The sequence below is a fragment of the Staurois parvus genome, unplaced genomic scaffold (assembly GCF_062004578.1).
Source record: "Staurois parvus isolate SC_StPar_1 unplaced genomic scaffold, SC_StPar_1.0 ptg000668l, whole genome shotgun sequence".
NCBI classification, from domain to species: domain Eukaryota; kingdom Metazoa; phylum Chordata; class Amphibia; order Anura; family Ranidae; genus Staurois; species Staurois parvus.
This window is the reverse complement of record NW_028318464.1, coordinates 1,035,718-1,050,174: the sequence shown is the minus strand read 5'-3', so window position 1 is coordinate 1,050,174 and position 14,457 is coordinate 1,035,718. Positions and strand designations below refer to the sequence as shown.

At 50.4% G+C, this 14,457-nt stretch overlaps 1 protein-coding gene across 2 annotated transcripts in view; it reads left to right on the top strand.

Moving 5' to 3' along the window:
- The window catches only part of LOC149447816 (fibronectin type-III domain-containing protein 3A-like), a 163,675-nt gene that overhangs the window by 73,255 nt on the left and 75,963 nt on the right, over window positions 1–14,457 (top strand). For both annotated transcript variants that reach the window (XM_089651917.1, XM_089651916.1), the window contains exon 2: window positions 12,448–12,589. In XM_089651917.1, the coding sequence (XP_089508043.1) occupies window positions 12,479–12,589 (111 nt within the window). In that variant the 5' untranslated portion in view covers window positions 12,448–12,478. The remainder of the gene's footprint in view (window positions 1–12,447; window positions 12,590–14,457) is intronic.

Sequence of the window (14,457 nt, the reverse complement as noted above, 5' to 3'; positions counted from 1 at the left end):
GGAGGAACTGCTGAGTGTAATGAACAGAGAAATCGACAGATGGCTGTCTCCGCGCAAACTAAAAATCGGAACCATGTTGACTGACAACGGAAAGAACATGGTGTCTGCTCTGCGTCAAGGAAGGTTGTGCCATGCGCCATGCATGGCTCACGTGTTCAATCTGGTTGTCAAGCGGTTCCTAAAATCCACCATCCCACTGCAAGACATCCTTAAAATGTCACGTAAACTGTGCATGCATTTCAGCCATTCCTACACCGCAAAGAACACCCTCATTGAGCTGCAGCGGCAGAACGGAATTCCACAGCATCGCCTGATCTGCGACGTTGCAACAAGGTGGAATTCAACCCTACACATGTTAGACCGCCTTTACGAGCAGCGAAAGGCCATCACCGATTTCCTGATGTTACAAGCGGATAAAGGTACTCCCCTGTGTAACTTAGATGTCAGCCATTGGCAGCTCATGCGTGACACCTGCCGCTTGCTCAGGCCCTTTGAGGAGGCCACGCTATTCGTGAGTCGGCAGGACTATGGGATGAACGACGTCATTCCTCTGTTGCACGTCCTGGAACAAATGCTGTTAACAATGGCTGGTCAGGGTGCGGTAGACGTGGCGCACAGATCTCAACGCCACATGACCCCTGTGGGGGCAGGACAGGAAGAAGAGGAGGAGGTAGAGGAGGACATTTGTGCTCAGGAATTATTGAGTGAAATGGGTGGTTTTTCCACTCAGCGGACAGGAGTGGAGGAGCAGGAGCATCTGGTAGAGGAGGAGGAGGAGGAGACAGAGGACCCAGACGCACCGTGGCAGTATGCTGTGGAGATGGAGGCAGGGAGTCCCTCGCATTCCTTGGCACAAATGGCCCATAGCATGCTCGGTTGCTTGCGTAGCGACAGCCGAATAATAACCATCAGACAGAGGGATGACTTTTGGCTGTCCACCTTGTTGGACCCTCGCTACCGGTCCAAAATGGTGGCCTTTTTCACACCTGCTGAGAGGGAGGCCAAAATTACGTACTATAAAAACCACCTATGTAGTCAGTTGGTCTCTGCCTTTGTGCGCCAACGTCCATCCTCAGACACTGTGGGCCCTGTGCGCTCGCGTTCCGCTGGCATGGCAGCAGGGGAGGGGTGGGGTGGTAGGAGCAGTGGCAGCTCCACCAGCAGCGGCTGCCTCAGTCTGCAGTCGATGATGAGTAGCTTTCTTCACCAGCGCAGTGAGGAAACTACTAACCAGCCGCAGCAGCAGCAGCAGCATCAGGTGGACCTGGAGCAGGAGCTCAAACAACAGGCTTGGGCCTACTTGGACAGCACCCTGCCAACCGAGGTAGACAATCCCCTTGACTACTGGGCAACGAAACTTGACCTTTGGCCCCAACTAGCTGAATTTGCCCTTGAAAGGCTGTCATGCCCGGCCAGTAGCGTGGCATCGGAGCGCGTGTTTAGTGCGGCAGGAGGTATTGTAACTCCGCGGAGGACACGACTGTCCACCCAAAGTGTGGAGAGACTCACGTTTGTGAAAATGAATCAGGCGTGGATTAGTCTGGATTTCAAACCACCAGTTCCTGACACAACTGACTAAATCCGCCATGAATCATGCCTCAAACATGTGCCACTTTCAGGTCTCCTCACACTGCTGGTGTGTTGAATTTTTTGACATAGGGTGCTGGCAGATTACGGGCCTCCTATAGCTGCTGCCAGGCCCCTAATCTGCCATAGGCCCCTATATACCGCCTCCTCCTGCTGCTGCCAGGTCCAGAGTCTCTCATGGGTCCCTGTACGGCCTCCCATTGCTGCTGTCTCCATCGCCACACTCTGCTGCCATGTGCCACTTTCAGGTCTCTTCACACTGCTGGTGTGTTAAATTTTTTGACATAGGGTGCAGGCAGATTACGGGCCTCACATAGCTGCTGCCAGGCCCCTAATCTGCCATGGGCCCCTATATACCACCTCCTCCTGCTGCTGCCAGGTCCAGAGTCTCTCATGGGTCCCTGTACGGCCTCCCATTGCTGCTGTCTCCATCGCCACACTCTGCTGCCATGTGCCACTTTCAGGTCTCTTCACACTGCTGGTGTGTAAAATTTTTTGACATAGGGTGCTGCAAGATAACGGGCCTCACATAGCTGCTGCCAGGCCCCTAATCTGCCATGGTCCCCAATATACCGCCTCCTCATGCTGCTGCCAGGTCCAGAGTCTCTCATGGGTCCCTGTACGGCCTCCCATTGCTGCTGTCTCCATCGCCACACTCTGCTGCCATGTGCCACTTTCAGGTCTCTTCACACTGCTGGTGTGTTAAATTTTTTGACATAGGGTGCTGCAAGATAACGGGCCTCACATAGCTGCTGCCAGGCCCCTAATCTGCCATGGGCCCCTATATACCGCCTCCTCCTGCTGCTGCCAGGTCCAGAGTCTCTCATGGGTCCCTGTACGGCCTCCCATTGCTGCTGTCTCCATCGCCACACTCTGCTGCCATGTGCCACTTTCAGGTCTCTTCACACTGCTGGTGTGTTACATTTTTTGACATAGGGTGCAGGCAGATTACGGGCCTCACATAGCTGCTGCCAGGCCCCTAATCTGCCATGGGCCCCTATATACCACCTCCTCCTGCTGCTGCCAGGTCCAGAGTCTCTCATGGGTCCCTGTACGGCCTCCCATTGCTGCTGTCTCCATCGCCACACTCTGCTGCCATGTGCCACTTTCAGGTCTCTTCACACTGCTGGTGTGTTAAATTTTTTGACATAGGGTGCAGGCAGATTACGGGCCTCACATAGCTGCTGCCAGGCCCCTAATCTGCCATGGGCCCCTATATACCACCTCCTCCTGCTGCTGCCAGGTCCAGAGTCTCTCATGGGTCCCTGTACGGCCTCCCATTGCTGCTGTCTCCATCGCCACACTCTGCTGCCATGTGCCACTTTCAGGTCTCTTCACACTGCTGGTGTGTTAAATTTTTTGACATAGGGTGCTGCAAGATAACGGGCCTCACATAGCTGCTGCCAGGCCCCTAATCTGCCATGGGCCCCTATATACCGCCTCCTCATGCTGCTGCCAAGTCCAGAGTCTGTCATGGTCCCTGTACGGCCTCCCATTGCTGCTGTCTCCATCGCCACACTCTGCTGCCATGTGCCACTTTCAGGTCTCTTCACACTGCTGGTGTGTTAAATTTTTTGACATAGGGTGCTGCAAGATAACGGGCCTCACATAGCTGCTGCCAGGCCCCTAATCTGCCATGGGCCCCTATATACCGCCTCCTCATGCTGCTGCCAAGTCCAGAGTCTGTCATGGTCCCTGTACGGCCTCCCATTGCTGCTGTCTCCATCGCCACACTCTGCTGCCATGTGCCACTTTCAGGTCTCTTCACACTGCTGGTGTGTTAAATTTTTTGACATAGGGTGCAGGCAGATTACGGGCCTCACATAGCTGCTGCCAGGCCCCTAATCTGCCATGGGCCCCTATATACCACCTCCTCCTGCTGCTGCCAGGTCCAGAGTCTCTCATGGGTCCCTGTACGGCCTCCCATTGCTGCTGTCTCCATCGCCACACTCTGCTGCCATGTGCCACTTTCAGGTCTCTTCACACTGCTGGTGTGTAAAATTTTTTGACATAGGGTGCTGCAAGATAACGGGCCTCACATAGCTGCTGCCAGGCCCCTAATCTGCCATGGGCCCCTATATACCGCCTCCTCATGCTGCTGCCAAGTCCAGAGTCTGTCATGGTCCCTGTACGGCCTCCCATTGCTGCTGTCTCCATCGCCACACTCTGCTGCCATGTGCCACTTTCAGGTCTCTTCACACTGCTGGTGTGTTAAATTTTTTGACATAGGGTGCAGGCAGATTACGGGCCTCACATAGCTGCTGCCAGGCCCCTAATCTGCCATGGGCCCCTATATACCGCCTCCTCCTGCTGCTGCCAGGTCCAGAGTCTCTCATGGGTCCCTGTACGGCCTCCCATTGCTGCTGTCTCCATCGCCACACTCTGCTGCCATGTGCCACTTTCAGGTCTCTTCACACTGCTGGTGTGTTAAATTTTTTGACATAGGGTGCTGCAAGATAACGGGCCTCACATAGCTGCTGCCAGGCCCCTAATCTGCCATGGGCCCCTATATACCGCCTCCTCATGCTGCTGCCAAGTCCAGAGTCTGTCATGGTCCCTGTACGGCCTCCCATTGCTGCTGTCTCCATCGCCACACTCTGCTGCCATGTGCCACTTTCAGGTCTCTTCACACTGCTGGTGTGTTAAATTTTTTGACATAGGGTGCTGCAAGATAACGGGCCTCACATAGCTGCTGCCAGGCCCCTAATCTGCCATGGGCCCCTATATACCACCTCCTCCTGCTGCTGCCAGGTCCAGAGTCTCTCATGGGTCCCTGTACGGCCTCCCATTGCTGCTGTCTCCATCGCCACACTCTGCTGCCATGTGCCACTTTCAGGTCTCTTCACACTGCTGGTGTGTAAAATTTTTTGACATAGGGTGCTGCAAGATAACGGGCCTCACATAGCTGCTGCCAGGCCCCTAATCTGCCATGGGCCCCAATATACCGCCTCCTCATGCTGCTGCCAGGTCCAGAGTCTCTCATGGGTCCCTGTACGGCCTCCCATTGCTGCTGTCTCCATCGCCACACTCTGCTGCCATGTGCCACTTTCAGGTCTCTTCACACTGCTGGTGTGTTAAATTTTTTGACATAGGGTGCTGCAAGATAACGGGCCTCACATAGCTGCTGCCAGGCCCCTAATCTGCCATGGGCCCCTATATACCGCCTCCTCATGCTGCTGCCAAGTCCAGAGTCTGTCATGGTCCCTGTACGGCCTCCCATTGCTGCTGTCTCCATCGCCACACTCTGCTGCCATGTGCCACTTTCAGGTCTCTTCACACTGCTGGTGTGTTAAATTTTTTGACATAGGGTGCAGGCAGATTACGGGCCTCACATAGCTGCTGCCAGGCCCCTAATCTGCCATGGGCCCCTATATACCGCCTCCTCCTGCTGCTGCCAGGTCCAGAGTCTCTCATGGGTCCCTGTACGGCCTCCCATTGCTGCTGTCTCCATCGCCACACTCTGCTGCCATGTGCCACTTTCAGGTCTCTTCACACTGCTGGTGTGTTAAATTTTTTGACATAGGGTGCTGCAAGATAACGGGCCTCACATAGCTGCTGCCAGGCCCCTAATCTGCCATGGGCCCCTATATACCGCCTCCTCATGCTGCTGCCAAGTCCAGAGTCTGTCATGGTCCCTGTACGGCCTCCCATTGCTGCTGTCTCCATCGCCACACTCTGCTGCCATGTGCCACTTTCAGGTCTCTTCACACTGCTGGTGTGTTAAATTTTTTGACATAGGGTGCAGGCAGATTACGGGCCTCACATAGCTGCTGCCAGGCCCCTAATCTGCCATGGGCCCCTATATAACGCCTCCTCATGCTGCTGCCAAGTTCAGAGTCTGTCATGGGTCCCTGTACGGCCTCCCATTGCTGCTGTCTCCATCGCCACACTCTGCTGCCATGTGCCACTTTCAGGTCTCTTCACACTGCTGGTGTGTTAAATTTTTTGACATAGGGTGCTGCAAGATAACGGGCCTCACATAGCTGCTGCCAGGCCCCTAATCTGCCATGGGCCCCTATATACCACCTCCTCCTGCTGCTGCCAGGTCCAGAGTCTCTCATGGGTCCCTGTACGGCCTCCCATTGCTGCTGTCTCCATCGCCACACTCTGCTGCCATGTGCCACTTTCAGGTCTCTTCACACTGCTGGTGTGTAAAATTTTTTGACATAGGGTGCTGCAAGATAACGGGCCTCACATAGCTGCTGCCAGGCCCCTAATCTGCCATGGGCCCCAATATACCGCCTCCTCATGCTGCTGCCAGGTCCAGAGTCTCTCATGGGTCCCTGTACGGCCTCCCATTGCTGCTGTCTCCATCGCCACACTCTGCTGCCATGTGCCACTTTCAGGTCTCTTCACACTGCTGGTGTGTTAAATTTTTTGACATAGGGTGCTGCAAGATAACGGGCCTCACATAGCTGCTGCCAGGCCCCTAATCTGCCATGGGCCCCTATATACCGCCTCCTCATGCTGCTGCCAAGTCCAGAGTCTGTCATGGTCCCTGTACGGCCTCCCATTGCTGCTGTCTCCATCGCCACACTCTGCTGCCATGTGCCACTTTCAGGTCTCTTCACACTGCTGGTGTGTTAAATTTTTTGACATAGGGTGCAGGCAGATTACGGGCCTCACATAGCTGCTGCCAGGCCCCTAATCTGCCATGGGCCCCTATATACCGCCTCCTCCTGCTGCTGCCAGGTCCAGAGTCTCTCATGGGTCCCTGTACGGCCTCCCATTGCTGCTGTCTCCATCGCCACACTCTGCTGCCATGTGCCACTTTCAGGTCTCTTCACACTGCTGGTGTGTTAAATTTTTTGACATAGGGTGCTGCAAGATAACGGGCCTCACATAGCTGCTGCCAGGCCCCTAATCTGCCATGGGCCCCTATATACCGCCTCCTCATGCTGCTGCCAAGTCCAGAGTCTGTCATGGTCCCTGTACGGCCTCCCATTGCTGCTGTCTCCATCGCCACACTCTGCTGCCATGTGCCACTTTCAGGTCTCTTCACACTGCTGGTGTGTTAAATTTTTTGACATAGGGTGCAGGCAGATTACGGGCCTCACATAGCTGCTGCCAGGCCCCTAATCTGCCATGGGCCCCTATATAACGCCTCCTCATGCTGCTGCCAAGTTCAGAGTCTGTCATGGGTCCCTGTACGGCCTCCCATTGCTGCTGTCTCCATCGCCACACTCTGCCATGTGCCACTTTCAGGTCTCCTCACACTGCTGGTGTGTTGAATTTTTTGACATAGGGTGCTGGCAGATTACGGGCCTCCTATAGCTGCTGCCAGGCCCCTAATCTGCCATAAGCCCCTATATACCGCCTCCTCATGCTGCTGCCAAGTCCAGAGTCTGTCATGGGTCCCTGTACGGCCTCCCATTGCTGCTGTCTCCATCGCCACACTCTGCCATGTGCCACTTTCAGGTCTCCTCACACACTGCTGGTGTGTTGAATTTTTTGACATAGGGTGCTGGCAGATTACGGGCCTCCTATAGCTGCTGCCAGGCCCCTAATCTGCCGTAGGCCCCTATATACCGCCTCCTCATGCTGCTGCCAGGTCCAGAGTCTCTCATGGGTCCCTGTACGGCCTCCCATTGCTGCTGTCTCCATCGCCACACTCTGCCATGTGCCACTTTCAGGTCTCCTCACACTGCTGGTGTGTTCCATTTTTTGTCATAGGGTGCTGGCAGATTATGGGCCTCCCATAACTGCTGCCAGGCCCCTAATCTGCCATGGGCCCCTATACCGACTCCTCATGCTGTGACGTTGCAACAAGGTGGAATTCAACCCTACATATGTTAGACCGCCTTTACGAACAGCAAAAGGCCATCACAGATTTCCTGATGTTAAAAGCAGATAAAGGTACTCCCTGTGTAACTTAGATGTCAGCCATTGGCAGCTCATGCGTGACACCTGCGCTTGCTCAGGCCCTTTGAGGAGGCCACGCTATTCGTGAGTCGGCAGGACTATGGGATGAACGACGTCATTCCTCTGTTGCACGTCCTGGAACAAATGCTGTTAACAATGGCTGGTCAGGGTGCGGTAGACGTGGCGCACAGATCTCAACGCCACATGGCCCCTGTGGGGGCAGGACTGGAAGAAGAGGAGGAGGTAGAGGAGGACATTGGTGCTCAGGAATTATTGAGTGAAATGGGTGGTTTTTCCACTCAGCGGACAGGAGTGGAGGAGCAGGAGCATCTGGTAGAGGAGGAGGAAGAGGAGACAGAGGACCTAGACGCACCGTGGCAGTATGCTGTGGAGATGGAGGCAGGGAGTCCCTCGCATTCCTTGGCACAAATGGCCCATAGCATGCTCGGTTGCTTGCGTAGCGACAGCCGAATAATAACCATCAGACAGAGGGATGACTTTTGGCTGTCCACCTTGTTGGACCCTCGCTACCGTTCAAAAATGGTGGCCTTTTTCACACCTGCTGAGAGGGAGGCCAAAATAACGTACTATAAAAAACACCTATGTAGTCAGCTGGTCTCTGCCTGTCTGCGCCAACGTCCATCCTCAGACACTGTGGGCCCTGTGCGCTCGTGTTCCGCTGCCATGGCAGCAGGGGAGGGGTGGGGTGGTAGGAGCAGTGGCAGCTCCACCAGCAGCGGCTGCCTCAGTCTGCAGTCGATGATGAGTAGCTTTCTTCACCAGCGCAGTGAGGAAACTACTAACCAGCCGCAGCAGCAGCAGCAGCATCAGGTGGACCTGGAGCAGGACCTCAAACAACAGGCTTAGGCCTACTTGGACAGCACCCTGCCAACCGAGGTAGACAATCCCCTTGACTACTGGGCAACGAAACTTGACCTTTGGCCCCAACTAGCTGAATTTGCCCTTGAAAGGCTGTCATGCCCGGCCAGTAGCGTGGCATCGGAGCGCGTGTTTAGTGCGGCAGGAGGTATTGCAACTCCGCGGAGGACACGACTGTCCACCCAAAGTGTGGAGAGACTGACGTTTGTGAAAATGAATCAGGCGTGGATTAGTCTGGATTTCAAACCACCAGTTCCTGACACAACTGACTAAATCCGCCATGAATCATGCCCCAAACATGTGCCACTTTCAGGTCTCCTCACACTGCTGGTGTGTTCCATTTTTTGTCATAGGGTGCTGGCAGATTACGGGCCTCCCATAGCTGCTGCCAGGCCCCTAATCTGCCATGGGCCCCTATACCGCCTCCTCATGCTGCTGCCAAGTCCAGAGTCTCTCATGGGTCCCTGTACGGCCTCCCATTGCTGCTGCCTCCATCGCCACACTCTGCCATGTGCCACTTTCAGGTCTCCTCACACTGCTGGTGTGTTCCATTTTTTGTCATAGGGTGCTGGCAGATTACGGGCCTCCCATAGCTGCTGCCAGGCCCCTAATCTGCCATGGGCCCCTATACCGCCTCCTCATGCTGCTGCCAGGTCCAGAGTCTCTCATGGGTCCCTGTACGGCCTCCCATTGCTGCTGTCTCCATCGCCACACTCTGCCATGTGCCACTTTCAGGTCTCCTCACACTGCTGGTGGGTTCCATTTTTTGTCATAGGGTGCTGGCAGATTACGGGCCTCCCATAGCTGCTGCCAGGCCCGTAATCTGCCATGGGCCCCCGTACCGACTCCTCATGCTGCTGCCAGGCCCGTAATCTGTCATGGGCCACTGTTGTCGCTTGTTGGCATATTCCGCTCGTTCAGATGCTCCTTCTCCTGCTACTCCTCTTCACGGATTCCGTCAGCAGTCTTTCTTGGAATCCGTTTCCAAGAGACAACAGTTTGCGAGCACGCACCCGACGGTGCAGAAGCTGAACGTCCTCCTGTCCAAGTTGCTGCTGCCAGGCTCGTAATCTGTCATGCGCCCCTGTACCGCCTCCTCATGCTGCTGCCAGGTCCAGAGTGTGTCATGGGCCCCCGTACCGACTCCTCATGCTGCTGCCAGGCCCGTAATCTGTCATGGGCCCCTGTACCGCCTCCCCATGCTGCTGCCAGGTCCAGAGTGTGTCATGGGTCCCTGTACGGCCTCCCATTGCTGCTGCCAGGCCCGTAATCTGCCATGGGCCCCTGTACCGACTCCTCATGCTGCTGCCAGGCCCGTAATCTGTCATGGGCCCCTGTACCGCCTCCTCATGCTGCTGCCAGGTCCAGAGTGTGTCATGGGTCCCTGTACGGCCTCCCATTGCTGCTGTCTCTATCGCCACACTCTGCCATGTGCCACTTTCAGGTCTCCTCACACTGCTGGTGGTTTCCATTTTTGTCATAGGGTGCTGTATGGCCTCCCATTGCTGCTGCCTCCACCGCCACACTGTGGCTCCACACTCTGGTTTTGGCCCCGTGACTGCCCAAATGAGTGAAGTGTGCGGTGATTCTAAGATCGACGGCACTCATCTGCATGTCATACTGACTGACAGTATTATTTCTCTTCCCCAGCAGACTCCAAGGGCATTTAAATTAAAGGTACAGTGTTCTGCACTAATATTAAGTCTCTCTGAAGCCTAGAAACACCCTTTTTTAAGTTAAATTCACAGCGAATTTATTCGACTCGAATCGAATATTGTCCACGAATTCGCCGAATCAGTCGAATCGAATTTTTCATTTCTTCGCTCATCTCTAGTCGTGACGTCAGAGCCCCTCCCCTACGCGTTGCGTCACAGGGTCACGTGACTTCATCAGGGGGAATTTGATTGAAATTCCCCCTGATGAAGTCACGTGACCCTGTGACGCAACGCGTAGGGGAGGGGCTGTGACGTCACGACGTTGCATCGGAGAGGCTCGGCGACTCTGGCAGAGGCAGACAGAGGGGCAGAGGGAATCACCAGCTCTGCATATCTGCATAAGATAAGTGCCTCATATGCTTGTATCACCGCATCTGGTAGCAATAAATACGCTTATTCAAAAGGATAAGACACCATGGTCTTTTTTTTCTCCATCTGATCCATATACTCAACATTGAGGAAAGGTGGATATAAGAAGGAGGTGTCCCCAGGAGTGGAAATAGGAGATACTGATACCCCTTTCAAAAATCTATCTATGAGTGGCCACGTGGATGAATTAAGAGGAGATTATAGGAGGAGGATCTGAGCAGGTCTGCACATCCATCTGGAATACTGCATAAAGGAGCACTATCCCACCAGTCCTAGAAGGACTACAAGTCTATTTGCCTAAATTTATTTGGGCAAATATTAAGGTGAGCGCATATTGAGACTACACGGCACCTGGAAAGAGGGATTAAGGAGTTCACCTGCACATTGCACATTTTGCACAAAGATATATAAGACTGTTCATTTTTGTATGCACTTTTGCACAAAGATATAAAAGACTTTTTATTTAATCATGAAATTGGAATATGGCATTGATAATATTGTTTGAGCACTAATGGCACAATTTAGCATATTCATGATTTGATTTTTCATTCACTATATCACATTAATTAATTTATTGATTTTTATTATATTTATTATTAATTTATTTAGTTTATTGATGTTTATGAGTGATATAAAATACATTATTAAGTATTTATAGTAGGAGCGCGGCATTATAAATATGTCTAATCAATTTACATATACACAATTAAGTGAGTTTGTGAAAGTGCCAGCGCACCTAACACAACAGGTAGTTCACTACCACCTATTGCACATATTATACTGAACATCTGAGACATAGTGGCTCACAAGTATTCACTTTTTAATTATAAGGCTTGTATTGACTCTTGGTTTAAAGCTAAACTCTAGTCTTGCCACTAAATTGTAAATCTGTATGCCATGCCTTGCATACTGCTTTGTGCTTCTCATCTTCGGCGAATTGCTGTGGCAACCACTTTTCTTCCGCGTTCCCCATTGACATTCACTGCTCTGTAAGCCCCTCATTAGCAGCTGTAGATGCACGGGAGATAGGGACTTGTTGCCAACACAGCACCGGTGGTCATTACCAGTAGTGGTCTGTATAGTCATACAATCCATCCAATAATGGCTGCTTTATATGATGTGAGGATTTAGGAACATTCAAATCCCTTTTGTATATGTAATGAAAATTTTGTATTTGAATGTGATCATGTTTTGTGTACCTTTTCAAGCTGAACTCCACACAAGTACAAAATAACCAAATCAACGCAGTTTGTATATTTAATATGTCACTTTTTTAATGCAGTAAGTTTAAATACCTTCATTTGACCTGGAATCATCTTTGCTTTTCCCTGTACAGCAAAGCTCAGACTGGAACATGGAAAAGCAGCAGATGGAGCCAGTTAGTTATGCTACAGTGCAAGGAGCACCCTGATAGGAGGGAAGAACAAAGTGACTGACAGATGATCTCACCAGTCTGCTGCTACTTCTTTCACTGTCCAGTCTCAGGGTGGGTTAGGGAGGAGGCCTGTAAGTGATAGAGATCTGCAGAAGGAAAAGATCAGATTCTCTCTGCTGACAGATAGGACTGTGCATTATGGCAGAGCTGTTTAAACCTCAGAACTAAATTTACAGAAAGACAAATCCTTTGGCACTAAAACTGCTATTATATTTGTATTTCATCAGTGTATTCAGTGTATTTGTTTGCTTTGAAGTATAGCTTTAAATAATCATTCTATCATGAAATATCCACGTCTATTTTTTTTATTATTATAAACACGTATATATTATTGATAAAGGTAGAGGTTGTCAATCCTTCCATGTGGCTGTACTTACTGTTATGTTCAGAAAATTGCACACTAAGCTACAGGACTGTATGCAGAGTTAAGGAAAAAATGTTTGTCACTCATAGGAACGTAAGGGAGTTTTTAAAAATAATTTTTATTGCATTGTGTTTACGGCTATTCCATATAAATTGTTAAAACTAGTAAACCGAGTTCTAGCGGAGTAGGAAATGGTTGACTGTAAAAATGTAAACACAGCATTTTATTGTTTGCAGGTGGTGGATGCAAACATCTGTCGATGAATGAATGAATATTTCAACCATGATGGCCGACCAGCCTCCTCCATTGGAAGCCACAACTTTACTGAATGACGTACCACTCGTGCCACACATGGTGAATGGTGACAGTACTCAACAGGTAAAAGCGCAACTCTTGGCCTGTACCATGTAGCTCCATAGTTGCATGTGGGGTGAGAAAAGTTATTGCAGAAATTGGATTTCAGTGGCGGTGTTTACAAGTTCATGTTTGAATATTTTATTATTATTATAGAGTATTTATATAGCGCCAAAAGGTTTGCTCAGCGCTGTACATTATAGTGGGGGGACAGTACATGATACAATACAGTAACAAAACAATACATGAGGGGTTCGAGGGCCCTGCTCTTTTGAGCTTACAATATAGGAGATAGTTTAGGAGCTTATAAGAACTCAACATTTTTAAATCTAGTAAATTGAATATATCCATCAGAGTAGGTTTCTTGTTTTCGGGTGAACCCTGATGGCTGCTGCAGCGTAATTCACAAAAACAAACTTCTTTTTTGAAGACTCCACAATGGCTGGTCTGTAAAATCTAAGGATTTGGTCTTGTAAACTCTGAAGACTATGGAGTTCAGGTTATCTGATCATTTCATTCTGGAATCTGCATTTGGTCAAACGACTGAATACTGTAGATATGAAGCAATTGAAATGGTATATTCCATTAATCTGAGGGAGCATGAGATGTCTCTGTGTGGGGATTATATTTGGTGTTTGGCGTAATTAAGGAATTAGGATGACAGGTCCATGTCCACTCAGTTTATACAGAGCGGACAGGGACAGAGTCCGATCTGCTCTATGAGCGACAGGGTGCAAATAGACCGGCTGTCTGTTTACACCCGACTGCCCTCCAAATTGAAAGCGGAGCGGACTGAAGGTAGGCAGGTGTAAACGGACACAAGTGCATTTTACATCCACCAGTCCATAGGGATACATGGACCATACGATCAGGTCCACCTAAAAAACTAAAAGGCTGACTTGATTGCGCCCCCCATGTGAAAGGGGCTTAAGTGTTTCAGTACAATAAGTCTGCAGTGACCCATAGGATTCAGAAATCCTCTGTCTTCATTTTCTGATCAATCATAATGGTTCTTTTTACCACCTTAATAAGCAAGACTGATTTATGCTAAGGGTTGAATTGTCACATGTAGGGTCAATTTATTTTTTATAGACCAATTTGTGAAAAGCTGTTTATAATATTTCTACTTCACTGGAATAAATTTGCCATTTATTCTTCGCACTCTTGTTCAAACAAAGTGTATTCAATAGCTGGCCATAGACAGATGAAATTAAGCCATTTCTGTCTGTGTGTGTGTGGCCCTCTTGATTCAACAGAAGTCATTTGTTAGATGGATTTCTGTTGATTGGAGAATCTGCTGTCAGAATACAATGTCCTGTTGAGGGGGATTACTCCATCCACCTTGTTTTTGTGGATAGAGGAATCTGTACAATTTTTTTTTTTTTTTTAGCCCCCTGGCTGAAAAAAAAAAATATCAATGGCAAGCTTAAGTGTCACTCTTGTCTGTTTTATTGGGAATAATCTATTCTCAGAAATCAGCAAGCACTAGCAATACATCTGGCAGGCAGAGACCAAGTCGTATGTGCTTGGGCTGTTAGTGATATGTTGAGGACCAGGGCAGTGTTTCTGGCAAGAAAGAAACACCTTAACTTCTAATGTAGCTTGGTAAGACTGTTCTCTGTTCATGTGAGGTTTGACTTTCAGTGACTGGTCTACTTTAGGATGGGCAAAATTCAGCAGCTGTTCACAGCACTGTATTCAATTTTAGCAATCCCAACCCTTTAACTAGCATAACTGTATCCATCCTGAGCACATAAACTACTTGGAAGTGCATAAACGTGCAAGTATCTATACCTTTCCTTAGAATTAAAGTTAGCATTTCACTTAAATGGGGTGAGTCACAAAGTGTAATATGGCACCCATAGCTGGAGACTAAACAGCACTTTCACACT